Genomic DNA, 16459 nt, shown 5'->3' on the forward strand with positions numbered 1-16459 from the left:
GCAGAGGAAATAGTAGTAGTAGTATTAGTAGTAGCCTTTATTGTCACTTGACACAGGTAACCAGTGAAATTAGCCATCAACCTGTCCATACATACAATACATACAATATGACAAGGGGGGGACGGGACAGGAAGACAGGGGATTGAAAAGAAATACAGCATAACATGAGGGAATGGAGGAGGAAAAAAAAACCCAGACTATGCTCCGGTGGGGAGTACAGTGTGGGAACAGGAAAAAAACACCTCAGCAACATAAGCACATAAACAGTACACCATAAAACACACGACTTGCAACAGGGGAGGGGAGTGGGGGGGTGGAGGTAATCCAGCACAGGCAAGCAGCCATCAGGTCCTGCGGCCTTTATCTTCAGCGCTGATCACAGACCCGCTTGTCAGACTGGCGGTACAAAGCAGCGAAGGCGTGGGATGGGGGGAGGGGGGGGAGTGCATATCTTTATATGTGTGTGTGTGTGTGTGTGTGTATGTATGTAAGTGTAGGCCTGGAGAGTCGTTGCTCCCGGCATCAAATCTTGGTGCCTCAGTCCACAAGATTGTCATAGCGATACACAGCAAATTGCCATGGAGACAACCTTGATTAGGTCCCAAAGAGAGTCAACAATCAGCAGGTGTCTGTAGAAGTGGGGGAAGGAACGCAAGAGAGTCTCGCTGCAGTGCTCTTCCAGGGGAATTGTTGTTCCAACAGCGGCCTTGGCCGAGGCCAGTGCTGGTTGAGGGGAGCCGAAAGCAGATAAAATTGGGATTGTTTGGTCTTGGGGCGAGTAGACGCATTCCAATTTACACGACTACTCTCTTAGTGAGCTTCTCCGTGATGTTAACCAAAACAGTATCCAAAGCAGTGAGCTTCATCGTGATGTTATCCATATTGCGGTTATTAGTCCCAGCCTCAGTGCCGACTGCTCTGAACACTGCATCGATCATGACGGGCAGCTTTGGGAGATTTTGAAACCTTTGTTACCGTTTTCTGATACTCTCAATAACCCAGGGCAATGCCTAATCCAATCAGCAGAAGTCCTGTTGTCATGGTTCCGAATAGGTAGATATCTTCAATGTCCTCCACGGAAAGAGGTGCCAGACACACGACCCGCCACCTTTCCCATGCGTCCATCATATAGCCAGCTGCGAACGTTCCGGCAGGGCACTCAGGTTCCCCCGAACCCAAGCTTCTCGTTGAGAAGAAGAGAGCAGTGCGGAGAGAGTCTTGCGTGGAGAGCAGTGCGGAGAGAGTCTCTCAAAGTATAAGACAGTAGACAAGACGAAAGAAGCAAAGTAGGGAAAGTAGAGGGGAGGAGAGGGAGAGAAAATGCGACCGCCTTCGTTGAGAGCCAGAGAGAGAAAGGCCACATAGCCTTGGAGCTAAATAAAGGCAGGCCCGTGTTGGAGTGGATCCCTGGGGGGGAAAGAGACAAGAATAGGTCCCTCCCAAGATGCCACCCGCTTCATACAAGGTATGTCCTTCCATCTCTACATGGGACACAACCACATTCATATTGAATCCATTTGGAGTGTCTGACTATGGTTTGCCTATTACCTTGCACTGTGTTACTGTTAGAGCCACCAGCACAAGCACAAGACGATGCTGATCCAGTGAGTACTCCATCAAAGGCATAGTGTAGGCCTGGCATGTCTTGTCTACTAGCTTCAATATGAATCCGATTAAATGTGATCGGGTGAAGGCCCCAGTGCAGCAGCAACAGCACATGACGGCTATCAGTGCCTATCACAAGGTGAGCCACACAACCCCTATTAATAACCACTTTTTACATCATGGCTGTGTCAAGAATATCACTATGAGTTCACTATAATAATATACTATATCACTATAATAATTTATGAGGTAGTAATGATGAGATTTTGTGTTGACAGGTGAATTCTCTGGTGTGTTGCTGGGAGACAGGGGGCATGGCTGCCAGCCTTTTCTCCTGACACCTTTCACAGACCCCCATGAAGCACAGCAGGCCTACAACCATGCCCATGCCAAATTCACAAATTAAGGGTCAGCCCTGTGAGGGCATGTGACATTACTGTGGCTTGTGCTGTCCTCCACAATGTGGCAATGAGGAAGGAGAGGACCCCCAGAGTGCCACCAGCCATGGACTGGGACAATCCGGCAATCTTCCCTGATGTCGACAGCGGTCGGCTGCTAAGGGACCAATATGTGTTGAATTACTTTAGTTAGTATGTGTATATATTTAAATTGATTTGACCTCTTATGATGTTTGTGCTGTATACTGTGTGTAATACAAGCTTGCAGGGAGGCTACTGCATCCATTCATTTGTCATTTGTCTGTTCAGTTGATGTGAATGGATTTGTCCTGCATTTATTTCAATGAGCAGACATGCAGGGTGTGTTATATACAGACGTTTTGAATGTGTATTTATCCTTTTGCTGTATAATATGCTTTGATTCTTTGCTTTCCATCTTGTAGAGTCACTATGTGACTTCAGTTTCGAAAGGAGCCGATGGTTTACCTGCTTTGTTTTATCATTATTCAATAAAGGAACATAATGTTACACTTTGTGTTTTTATATTTATATGGAATGTGTATTTTATACGACAGAGTATTAGGGCCACACTGAGGAAGAAGAAAAAAGTCATAAATTTATGAGGCTGGTTCTTTCTGCAGAAAGATTTCCACGAAATGCCCCACAGCTGTCATTTTAACAACTGTCCTCCTCTAAAATGACGGGTTACAATATTATTAAAGACTTCATTCTCAAAGTCTGAATTTTCTTTTTTTTCCCCCTGTGGCCCTAATATTCTATCATTTTATATATAGCCGTATAGTCTATGGGATACTGTAAATTATCTAATGATAGCAACATCATCTAAAAATCATCATTTATCCAAAATGATTGAAATTAATGATCACAAATGTTTAAATAATGACAGTGGGTCTAGTTATATGTGATAACAATGTATAGTGGGCAGTGGAATAACTATTGGTTTCCGTTTGTGGTGACTGCTGACTGACATAAGGGATGAGATTAAATAGATCCTAGAACTTAGCCTGGTCTGGAGCAGACTAGCTCCACAGAATAAATCTCCATGGTAATTTATACCATAACAGCTTTAGTGCAACCGGATCACGGATAAATTGAGCCAGGATCACCAAGATATCCCGGCTTAATCCCTTATCCTAATTTTGTATCCCTTATCCTGCTCCGCTTCCGGTTCTCCGTGGGGGGCGCCAACTCACTTCCTGTTTGTGGTCCATGTCATCAGCCTGAGTTTTTTTTTTTTTTTTGCGGTATCCTGCGAAATTGCCCCGCACTTTTCCGGTGGGGGGTGTCGCTTTACTTCCGGTCTCCGTGGAGGATGCCACCCCACTTCCTGTCTGCGGGGGGTGTTGCAGCCCGGGTTTTTCCAACATTGATTTTTTTCGTTGATTTTGTTCTGTGGAGGAGGATTTTTTTTAGATAAAGAATTTATTTTTAGCTTTCAGATAAAGTCCTGGAATCTTCTCTTCAGCTACAAACTCACTCCATACACCGAGGAGATCGGACCGCAGCCTAGGGTTAGGCCAAAGGGGGTGGTGTGTGTGTTAATTAACAACGCATGGTGTGAGGACATACAAATTGTTTTTAATCATTGCTCGCCTGATGTGGAGTTTTTATTGCTGAATGCCATCCCTATTATTTACCGAGGGAATTCACCGCTGTGTTTATAGCTGCTGTTTACACCCCCCCACGAGCTAATGCAACAGCAGTGCTAGGCAAGCTCCACAATGTACTAAAAGCGCTAGAGACGTCTCACTCTGATGCCATGTTTATTGCAGCTGGCGACTTTAATCAGTGCAAACTACAGACTGTTCTTCCCAAATATCATCAGCATGTGGACATTCCCACCCGCGATAAAAACACATTGAACAATGTTTATAGCAACATACGAGGTGCATACAGGGCTGCACCCCACCCCCACTTTGGATACTCTGACCACATATCTCTGTTTATGTACCTGGTCTACAGACAATGACTTAAGCAAACAAACTATGTTACCAAACAGGTTAAGCTTTGGACCCCACAAACTGAGGGCATCTTGCAGGACTGCTTTGCTCTGACAGAGTGGGATGTGTTTAAAACTGCAGCCACTTTGGAGGACTCTCCTGTCAGTGTACAGGATTATGCTGAGTATGTGATTGTGTATATTAGCACGTGTGTTGATAACACTGTACCCACCATACAAATCAGGACGTTCCCCAACGAGAAGCCCTGGATAAACAGTCAGGTACGCCACATGCTGCATGCTCGTTCACTTGCATTTACATCAGGCATCAAGACAGAGTACAAGTAAGCTAAGTACGGACCGAGAAAAGCCATTACAGTGGCCAAGAGACAGTACAGAGAGAAGCTGGACAGCTTCTACTCTAATGCTGATGCGGGTGCATGTGGCAAGGCATGCAGCACATCACAGACTACAGGACCACCATGAACACTAATTTTAACTCATCAGACAGCCTACCAGATGACCTCAACAGCTTTTAAGACTGCTTCAAAACCACCAGCACCGACACAGAGAGGAGGCACACACACTCAGCCCACCACACCCCCCTCCCCACCCCCTACTGTCTCATCAGCTCATGTACACAAAGCACTAAGGAAAATCAACCCCCGCAAAGCAGCAGGACCAGACAACATCCCTGGGCGGGCCCTCAGAGCTTGTGCTATGGAGCTGACTGAAGTTCTCCCTTCCATCTCCAACCTCTCCCTCAGTCAGAGCATCGTCCCCACCTGCTTTAAGACCACATCCATCACCCCCCTGCCCAACTAGATCCCACCATCCTGCCTGAATGACTACAGGCCAGTAGCTCTTACTCCAATCATCAAGAAGTGCTTCGAGAGAGTGATGCTGACCCATATTCAGAGAAGTGTGCCCGACATATTGGACCCACTCCAGTATGCGTACCAGACCAACAAGTCCACCTCAGACGCCATTGCTGCTGCCCTTCATATTTCCCTCTCTCACCTGGAAAATAAGGACACTTACACCAGGACCCTCTTTATTGATTACAGTTCCGCCTTCAACATGGTCATCCCTCACAAACTCACCCAAAAACTGCTTGTACTTGGACTACACCCCACACTCTGTGACTGGCTCTTAGACTTTCTGACTGGCAGACCACAGACTGTTAGGATTGGAAATAGGACATCAGACACAATCATCACAAACATTGGCACCCCACAAGGTTGCGTTCTCAGTCCTATCCTTTACACACTGCTCACACATGCCTGTGTTGCCACACACAAGAACAACAGAATTTTGAAGTTCGCTGATGACACCGCAGTGATAGGATTTATCACAGGCGGGGATGAAGCGGCCTACAGGAAGGAGGTGGCCCATCTTGTGACATGGTGTGAAGACAACATTCTTACCCGCAACACAGACAAGACAAAGGAAAGATAGTGGACCTGCGGAAACAGAAGGGAACTCACCAGCCACTGTTTATCCGAGAGCTTGAAGTGGAGAGGGTGTGCAGCTTTAAATACCTGGGAGTCCACATCAGCGAGGACCTCACCTGGACAATGAACACCACCCAGCTGGTTAAGAAAGCACAACAATTTGAATTTGAATTTTGTTTTTCCTTAATAATAAAAACCTTCATTTAAAAACTGCATGTTGTGTTTTCTTGTGTTATCTTTGACTACTTTTTAAATTTTTTTGATCTGAAAAAATCAGGAAGGTGGAAAACACCTTTTCAAACCACTGTATATGGAGGGTTTTTTCAGATGGATTTTAGATGATGTGCTTGTGTATGAGGCAATTGCATCAGGTTGTGGGTATTTTTCCTTGAGTTCAATGCAATTACAGTACTTGGCCACTCAGGTGTTGTATAGCCTCTCATCATCTCAAGACTGGACTACAGGCAATTATTTCTTGCAGGTCAGCCCCTACCTATGATCCAGAAATGAATACAGCTGCAACCATCACACTTCACAAGAACTTATCAAACTCCACCTGTCACACTCCAAACTGCACGATTTTCTATTCAAGCCACAAATAACCAGCGATGGGCCAGTCTCCACTGGGGTCTTTATTATGTGAAATAGCTGTAGTCATGTTGTGGGTAACCTCATATACATGTCAACAGTTCTCCCCAGGGTCATTCTGGGAGGGCAGCATCTATGGATATACAAGTGTTTATTACTACAGGAATCTGCCAATGTCTGAACCCTGATTGACTGCTATAATAGAGCTTGGCTACCCACTGCCCTCATGCAACAGGGCATGCAAAAAAATTCATAGTAGTGGATTCTTCTGATGTTGGGGTGGAATACCACAGTTATAATCAAATTGATGTTGTTAACAGTTTGTTAACAAATCTCTGCTTTGTGCTTAGAGGAATTGATCATTTCTTTATTGTGGAGTCTGTCCTGGTAGAAGTTGCCAGAAATCCTGTGTTCTGGACCATTTGGTATATGAAGCTAGAAGAGGAGTCATGTGAGGACCATCAGCCAACATTGTTATTGTCCTTTGTCTTCAAGGCCATGGATGTTGCCTCAAAGTTAGAAAATGGGAGTAAACTGGCAAATAAAATTAGGTCAGATCAACACTGATAACAAAGGAAGAAGGTGAATACTGGCTACATGTTTATCAGGATTTTACCATAAACATTTTCTTACAGTGGACAGAAGTACATACATTCACAACAGCTGTAAAAAAAACACTATAAAAATGCTATAAACAGACATACAGTGTTGCCAAAGTGGATCTTTAGAACACAGAATATTGGAAAAACTAAATGTTTAATATAGAGTTTCAATTTCAGAGGTCTTATATGAAACATTTTTTTAAACAGTGTGATATGTATGGAATAACAAAAGGCCGTACTAAGAATGTCAATTTCATAATCATCAAAATGTTTATAAGCATATAAGTCACTCTGGCATCATATTATCTTCTTATAATAATATTATCTAGAACATTTGAATACCTTATTTGCATAATAAATCACCAGTTCTTTCTTTGTGAATGTGATTGAATTCACTGCTAAAACCAAATGAAATTATTTAGACATCAACAATAGTAACACCACCATCAATGACAATGATTTAATAATAATAATAATAATAATAATAATAATAATAATAGTGGCTTTAATGATATACTTAGCCCTGTTGTTTAAACTATGCTGGAGAGAGTATCTTAAATGAGGCTACCCATGAGTCCCTGAATAAATACAGTTGTCTCCTGTCTCTCCTCAAAGTGCACCATTATTGTCATGATTAGTTTAGCAGTTTTCTCCCTGGCTTTGGGAGAGGCTTTTTAAATATTCTAAAAGTAACTGCAATACCAGTTTGACTTTAAAAGTCACTCTATATCAAATAACAATTTTGACAGTTTGTGCCATCTGGGTACTGATATCTTCAAACTATCTACCAACCAACAAGGAGCAGCAATAAAAACGAAAGTCTTTGCATCTTCGCATATTTTCCTTTGATACAATTGTCTAGGTGGGATATCATTCCTTAGCACATCTTATATGATCATGATTAATGAAACACAGCAACACAGTGCTTCCCCAATGAGCACTAAAAAAAATAAATTAAATAAATACATTTAATGTGTTGGCCTTAGGCAGGGTACTACATATCTTATTCACCTTAGTAAAAACAGGGGATTGCAGAGTGGGAACTGGTTCTGTTTTCTTAAAAGCAGAATAAATTACATTACAAAAATACAACACATGTCCAGGAAAATATAACATTATTAAAATACCATTATCGAATATAGCATGCATGAACAAAATGTATTTCAGACCTGAACCTTCTAAAGTTGTGAAATCCATTCCACTGCATAATTGACAGAGATATAGAGAAGAGCTATAAGGAGAAAACAGAAGATTTAACCACAAATTCTTTCTACTATCTCACATACTAGAGAGTAAGCTTGAAAGAACATGGTCCAAAATGAAAATGACAAGGGGCACACAAAGAATAATAAAATGCAATGCCCATGGAAGATAATTGTTATATAAATTGACATATATGGTGGATTTGGATGCAAACTTCCTCCTGACAATTACTTAAACAGAGGAGAACAGACTGGAAAATCAGGAGACTTGCAATGGCTGTACAGTGCTTTCTTTACTTAAAAACCTCTATGCTTTATGCTCCTCCTCCTATAGCTCACACAAAAACACTTTAAAGAGTAATTACACAATTTTTTTTTTAATTTAAAAACGGAAAGTAATTGCTTTATAAAAATATAACCTCCTTCTTATTTTATTTATAAGAAAATAACCCAAGTCTTGCTGAAAATACATTTGTCTAAACTGTTAAAATAACAGGAAAATGTAAATGGACTTGCTACACCAACCCTCACCACATTAAGCTATAAGATCAGCCAAGGAGTTTAGATTATTATTATGCATGTTTTCTTACTATAAATGTACTATAGACAATTATGATTTTATTAACATAGTAAAGGAATAGTTCTGTTCATTTTTATAATATTTAATCTTGCTGATAGATTAAAAACATTACTTACTGCCAACATATAAAGGCTCTGGCTAACCTGAAAAATTTCCCTGCAAGTTTTCCATTTTCACTTCTCAAGCAGTTAATATAACACCTACAAACAAGTTCTAGAGAGTAAAAGCAGTTTTGAAGTTCTGAGGTTGACCTTTTTGATGTTATGAATACTAATGACAATAAACTGGGACAACAATATTTTGATAGCCACCAATGAATTGCTAATAACTATACATATCAGCTAATGAGCAAAAAAAGTTGCTATTTATGTTTTTACTCGGCTGACATCACTTATTACTGTAACTTTTATAGAAATTGTACTTAACACTATAAACAGCTATTCAAGGGCTGTTTCTGTACTATATAAACCCCTAGGCTAAGGACAAAACACTTTGTACCATTCAGTGACAATGAGTTTTTCTTCAATCTCCATACTGTATAAGTCTCCAGAAGTTGCTCATGTTGATGATGTACTTAGCCAACTGTTTGGTTATCCAGTTAATCAATAGTATCACATAATGGTGAGTCTGGTAAAAAGTCTTCCACGTCAAATTATGAATTGCAAAAAAAAAAAAAAAAAACAACTCAGTTTCCATTGTTAGCATATCTAAATGATGCTAAATAAATCTTTAACCATGTGATTGATAAGTGCTAACAAATCCTACTTCATATTCCCCATAGCTTATCCACACAATTGCATTCTGTCCCCTAAACCTGCAAACCCTCAAATAGGGCAGGAACTAACAAGAATCAAGTGTAATTACTATTTAAACTGTATGTGAGCATAGTGGAGGGGCCTGGCTAGAGCCTGCCAGTGTACTGCCCCTTTGTCCAATGGTATTGTCCACTAAAAAAAAACACAAGCAAGTATGGGGGAAAGAGAGCAAAAGCTGCCTCTGCCCATTTACAAGCTGAACACACAAGCGCCAAAACTTAAACTTACATTGAGACTTGGCCTTTTGCTGCTGATCATTCCTTAATGACAAAGTGTAAAATGGATGACAAGCAGAGTTCTGCTTTTCCTGTTTTTGTAGTCTTTTTTTTTTTCATTTTTGTTCTTTGCATCATTACTCAGTCAAGGTTCTAAGAACTGTGAGGCACTTTTATATAGACACATTTTTCCTTCTCACTCACACATTCACATATTAGACAAATTTGCTCATAGCCATTCACACAGAAAAAAGAAAGAAAGAAAGAAAGAAAGAAAGAAAGAAAGAAAGAAAGAAAGAAAGAAAGACAAAACTTCCACTTAAGCTAAATCAAACTGCATTGTACTCCTATAATATCTATGGGTTTAAAGATACATTTCTGGCTTAAGAGATGTTGTAGCATTCTGAGACAGAACAGGGGAACCCTTAACTGGATGACAGTCTGGTGAAACAAGTCTTTTTTGTTGAAGATCTCCCTACAAGCTTGTCACACACTCCATGTCCTCATCAATGAGAAGATTATTGTTCAATTGACCTCGCTCAGCAACCTGCAGTCCTCCTGCTCCCTTCTCATGAACCTTTATTTCCCAGGCTCTTCTTTGTCCCTGGCTGGTTCTCACTCCATTGCTGCAGTGCGTATAGGGCAGGAGTCTGCCATTTGAGCTGTGAGGCCCATTGGCACTGAGTATGTTTTCTGACATATTTTCCATATCCTCTATGATCATGTCCTGTGTAGCAGACAACTCTTGCTTGGCCAGCTTGGCATTTGAGGGGTCCTGTGTGTAGTGGTCCAACTGTTCCGATATTAACACCTGAGAAAAAAAAAGGAGAACTTAATTTCTTGTTGTACCCTTAACTGGTGATAAATAGGTTCGATTATCAATTTGCTTCAGACTGTAATTAACAATTTCAAATGCAATTTAAAAATAAAAAAATTTGTTTTAATTTATTTGTTTTATTTTATTAAACTTATGTACTGACTATTCTAAATCTAGCAGCTAACACTCCTATTCCTGAGAAAAATATATATAAAAATATAATGTTTGTATAAATTTATTAAAATATACATTAAAGTGGCATATTAATAGGAACATGTATGCATTCCATGCAGTCACGCAAACAGACAATTGGCAGTACCACTTTATTATAACATACAGCGTGTAAAATAAGTATTGCACACGTCACCATTTTTCTAGTTAAATATATTTTTAAAGTTGCTGAAACATTCAATTTTCACAAGATGTCAGAACAACCCAAGTAATCCATACATACAAAGAAAACAAAACAAACAAGGTCAGAAATTAATGGAATGACATAAGGAAAAAGCATTGAACACATGAAGAAAGGGAGGGGCAAAACGGCATGGAAGGCCAAGACATATCGGTTCAACTGATCCTAGAGATACACAGCAACGTCAAGCAGATCAGAATGTTCTTTTTGTCTGAACAGGCGCAAAGTCTTGAGGTGTCTGCGCAAAGTTGATGCACTAATAACAATACCATTTATATTACTTAAAGACAGCAGTATCTCCCAATGTCTCAAACCCAAAGTAAAATAAAACCGGATTAAACTTGAAAGGCGGGACATGTTTACTTCCATGCAATCCACATTAAGTCGTTAATTCAGAAAAACAGAGCACAAAACTTTTTATTCATGGAAAAATTATCTCATAATTTTGAGATAATTAAGTCGTTAATTCAGAAAAACAGAGCAAAAAAAATTTTTTTCCTGAAAAATTATCTCATAATTTTGAGATAATTAAGTCGTTAATTCAGAAAAACAGAGCAAAAAAAAAATGTTTTCCTGAAAAATTCTCTCATAATTCTAAGATAATTAAGTCGTTAATTCAGAAAAACAGAGTAGATTTTTTTTTTTACTCAAGTCAATGCAATACGCTTCCGTACAGGCATGTTAAATAATAATGTCATAAATATTTCCCAGCATTTCTCTGACTGACCTCCAGAGGGCAACTCTGAATATATTGTACTATTCTTTGGTTGTGTTTCATATCTCCATTCAGTTGTTCACCTGTTCTACATTTAGTAATGAGTTATACTGTTGTGATAATAGTTGTTTGTCTAGCTTCTAATTGATTCCTTCTACTGTATTTGATGTGACATTCTTCGCTCTAGTTCTCAGATATTACTGTTTGCTACTGATAGTTTGTTTTGCTTTGCTTCAGTTTGTATTTCTACCAAGTTATTTTCTGTGCTGTGATTAGAATACTGCTTTTGCATTCACCATCATTCTTGATTCATAAACTGTGCAACCATATGCCTATTTTTGAGCATCTTGCTTAATTGCTCATTTAAAAATGATATCAAATTAAAATGAGTATCTCAACAACTACCAGGTGTATTTGAATAATTTTGGTACTTGGAATGTCAGAAGGTCAGAAGATGGAACACCAAATTTTGGTGGTTTAAAAAAAGGTTATTTTTGCTTCGGGTTCTGTGAGTTTTGGTCATAGAGTGCTCATCCTTATACCATTGGAATCTGGTTGTATTGGCTGATTGCTTGAGTCTGTTATGTTGCGTGCACAATATTTACACATTTTCTGTTTGTTTATGTATTGTTTGTCATTTAGTTGCTTGGTGTTGGAATTGTTTTTTTTAGTTGGAAATGAGCCCTGGGTTTCAAGCAAGCCATTTTAAAGCTGAAGAAAGAGGGAAATAATCAAGCCACTCCAAAATACAACCACAAATGTCATTTTCAAGTTTAAAACATCTATTTGTATATAACAGTAAATGAAAGCTGAAATTCTGATGTCATTTCATTTTCATCTTTTAATCTCAAACTCAAATGTCTTCAGTATTTCTGAGATGTAGGGAATGTTTTGAAACTGGGCAACTCCCAGTAAGAACTAAATGCTCATTAACCTATTTTGTTTTATAATGTTCCTTGTTCCATTTTTTAATATCCCTGTGCACCTAGTCTGAAACCTTTTGGAAAACCTCCTGTACACTTGCCATTGCAACCAGAATTCCACCTAAATCAAAGAAAACAAAGAAACCCTTTGTATCTTTCTATAACACACATTTTTTGTTCAATCCAAAAATGTAATCATGTTTTTATATCCCTAATATACTACTTTTTCTGAGGAACCTGATGTCTTGTTGTATTCTATCTTTAAGGTTTGGCATGCTGGACCTAATAATCTCCGCATCTGAGAAACAAAGAGATGTTGGACTAGTTTGATGTTGCTCACAGCAGTCAGGATGGACTCTACACAAGCAGGAGACTGTGGTGGAAATTTTTATTTTAGAGATGTTTGTAAGGCCTTGTCCTTCTATGCCCATGACTGGTAGTTATTGTAACTAGAGATTGTCATTGCCAGAGGTTGTTTGCTTCGATTATGACAAGGACAGAGGGGACTGGAGACGAGTTGGCGGGACATATATAGCTTCTAGTAGACCTTGGTAAGAAAAGATTAGCTTGATCGGGAGATGAGCAGGCAGTGTGCATTTACACCAATTATTGATGATGTTTTGCTTTTACATGTCTTCTTTGTTTGAATTCTGTCTATAAAATCTTGATGTAATCAATGATTGGGGCCCGGTCTTACTCATGCTATGCGAGGAGTGTTGGGTCCTGCTGCGAGGCAGAACACAATAAATTGTGAAACCTTTTTACTCTTTCCCGTGCCTAGCAGTGTGATACTTTATACCTTAAATCTCTCAAAACTCAAACTCCTCAACAAGTTGGCATTGTTGGCAGGATTCCGCATTTGAGAGTCGACTTCGGGGATTCCCTCCGAGGCTTGCAAGCGCTCAAGCCTTAAAGGCTGTTAAACTAAGTAAACTAAACGAAAAGGAAACTCAGTAAAAACACAGTGTGTGTCACTGGACCTAATGTGTATTTTATGAGTAATAATTATGGTTGGGGGGGGCATGGTGGCTTAGTGGTTAGCACGTTCGCCTCACACCTCCAGGGTCGGGGTTCGAATCCCGCCTCCACCTTGTGTGTGTGGAGTGTGCATGTTCTCCCCGTGCCTCGGGGGTCCAAAGACGTGCATGGCAGGTTGATTGGCATCTCTGGAAAATTGTCCCTAGTGTGTGATTGCATGAGTGAATGAGAGTGTGTGTGTGCCCTGCGATGGGTTGGCACTCCGTCCAGGGTGTATCCTGCCTTGATGCCCGATGACGCCTGAGATAGGCACAGGCTCCCTGTGACCCGAGGTAGTTCGGATAAGCGGTAGAAAATGAATGAATGAATGAATGAATAATTATGGTCCTGATTCTGTATCACAACTAATGTGGTGGGTGACGGAGTGTGGCTTCTCAGACAGCAGCAGTTTTAGCTTGAAACAGTTAGACTTGCTGAAAGGTAACCTAATCCAAATTGAAAAAGACAATAGCAGGAAAAAGAAGAAGAAGAACAGGGTAAAGGTAAACTGGACAGCTTTTCACATGTGAAATCAGAGGCAGAGAAAAGGTGGAGAAAAGCACAATCTACTCCAAAGAGATTATGTACACAATATATACAGAATACACAGAGTGCAATGATAAGCTAACAAAGTCTCCAGTGTCTTAAGTCTTTTTCAGGTGATTCTGACCTGGATGGACTGCCTCCTCAAAAAAGTCTGGGGGAGGCTGTGTCAAGTTAACAGGTGTTCACAGATACGGAGCCAACGAAGAAGAGTCCACCCTCCCCATTGTAGATGGCAGAAAGAAAAGCAAAAGGAGAATGCTGATCCTGAACCTGTCAAAGAAGAGGCTTTGACTTCAGAGGTTAAGTGACAACTTCAGAGTGAGTACAATGCCGGTGGTGGAAGTAGCGGGGCCGGATGGAGACCCCATGCTAGGACGTCCCTGGACACTAAAGGACATTGAGCATGCTCATGAGCCCCTCCCTGACCCGAGAGAAGTCGTGGTGGGGGGGTGGGGTGTTTGGTGTGGTGTTGGAACGATTTTGAAAAGAATTTCCTCCCACCTCACTTGAACTGAGGCACCTGTTGGGAAGAAAACTAGCAGCTGACATAAAGCAATTGAATGGCCGGATGAAAATCTGTGCATGCAACACCCAGACCATGAGAGCGGGAGAAATGGCATGTCCTGATTGATGTCCATGGCAAGATTGCACTGTGCAAACAGGACACTACCTCCATCACCTCAACGAAATACACAATGCATACAGTGGCCTTATTCCCACAAATGATATGAGTGAAGGGGTAGTGACAGCGTACGAGGCACACTTGAGAAACAGCTTCATGAATGGACTGATTCCAGAAATATCTGACAAGGTAAAAAAACCTATGCATCACTTGGGACACTGGAAAACTCATCAAACAACATGCTTTGCATGTGGAAAAGCTGCTCCCACAAATTAAGCAGGAGCAGGAAAAAAGAAAGAAGCGCAAACATACAAAGTTCACAATGCTGATAATGAAGCAAGCCGTGGTCCCGAACACATCGAGGAAAAGGGTGGTATCGAGGAAGAGGTAGAAGAGGAAGAGCAGGAAAGAGTGGATGTTTTATTTGTGGAGGACAAGATCACAGGGCAAAGGAATGCTCTAAGAAACACAACGAGGAAAGAGCATGGCCTTCAACATCTCAAGTTGGGGTCAAGGAGATCAGTCCTGAAGGGATGGGTGAGTCAAAATCTGTGATGCTTTGCAATAAAGAAATGCTTCAGCTAACATCTGATTCCGACTTAAATGCTAAAGTTTTGAATGCTATTGATTTTCTTGAAAAGAAACATGCTCCACAAGGCACATATACAAAGTACAGTTTAGATGCCTATAAGCACATGCCAATACACACATTAAATGTAGAAGGGAAAGACATTGTGTTTTTAGTAGATTCTGGTGCAGGAAACTCTGTGATCAAATTACATGAGTTGAGTGAGATGCCAAAAATGAGTGGCAGATCCCTGAATTCAGTCGGAGCGTCTGGGATTATTGAGAGAAAAATTTACGGCACCCATAAGGTGTATTAGGAATAACCAGCAGTCATTCAAATGTTAATTTCTGCTGTCTGAATGCTGCCCGATAAATATGATTGGCAGGGATTTGATTTGCAAATTGGTAATAAACCTAATTAGCACCCCAAATGGATTAAAAATGTGTACCAGTAAAACAGTTGCATTCCAGGGTGTTAAGTGGGACCCCAGACCTCTTTTCTATGTGTATGAGTGAGAACTTAGAACCTCTGCTGTGAATTCAGTGACTCAAACTCTCAGAGATAAGGCTCGTGGTGTTACTAACATTACATGCACACAATACATGGACACATGATCTGTACTGCACAGCTCACACACACTTGACCAGATGTACTTTATGAACAAGAGTGGTTTGAAAAGCAGAAAGAAGCTGATGTGTTGTTGTTGAAGAATTTGTATTGAGTTGATCACAGGTGTACTGCAGAAGTGAGTCTTTTTAGAATACATGAAAAACCAGGGAAGGCCCATCCATTCACAATAGAGAATTCACTACTACATGTGTGTCTATCAATAGGTGAAACAGAGAAGTGGGAAGATTTAGGAAAGTGGACACTGAAATTTGTGGAAGCTGGTGATTGGAAACCCAGTTCAGATCCCACAGTGATGTACAGTGAGAAAACTAAAGCCTATTGTATGTCCTTGAACTGGATAGATAATGCCACAGGCAGACACAGATGTACTGAAAACAATGTGGCAAATGACACACATTTCTGGGGAAGACCCCAGTTCCTAGGGAACTTTGGGCAACAGGAAAATATGATGTAGGTCTGATCAACAATTGTGCACTGGTGCAGATAACACCTAAATCAGATTACAGACCTTGTAAGAAACAGTACCCCTTAAAGCCAGAGGCTGTTAAGGGTATCATGCCGGTATTTAAACTTGAAGCTGGAGTGATTGTGCCATGTGTAACCTCCCCAGTGAGAACACCTATTTTTCCTGTGAGAAAACCTAGGCCTCTGGGTGAACCAGAGGAGTGGCACTTTGTCCAGGATTTGCAAGTAGTGAATGCTGCCAAACCCTTGCACAATCTTGTCCCAGATTCCACTGGAAAGGAAGTTTTCTGTAGTAGACCTAGCTAATGCTTTAACTCTCTTCATT

General features: G+C 40.6%; 1 protein-coding gene across 2 annotated transcripts in view; it reads right to left on the minus strand.

Annotated features, from left to right (window-relative positions):
* Positions 1 to 6599: 6599 nt before the first annotated feature.
* The window catches only part of cacna1c (calcium channel, voltage-dependent, L type, alpha 1C subunit), a 156420-nt gene continuing 146560 nt past the window's right edge, over positions 6600 to 16459 (minus strand). For both annotated transcript variants that reach the window (XM_060889293.1, XM_060889292.1), the window contains one exon: positions 6600 to 10230. In XM_060889293.1, coding sequence (XP_060745276.1) covers positions 9895 to 10230 — 336 coding nt within the window. In that variant the 3' untranslated portion in view covers positions 6600 to 9894. The remainder of the gene's footprint in view (positions 10231 to 16459) is intronic.

This window comes from Tachysurus vachellii, chromosome 16 (assembly GCF_030014155.1).
Source record: "Tachysurus vachellii isolate PV-2020 chromosome 16, HZAU_Pvac_v1, whole genome shotgun sequence".
Taxonomy (NCBI): Eukaryota; Metazoa; Chordata; class Actinopteri; order Siluriformes; family Bagridae; genus Tachysurus; species Tachysurus vachellii.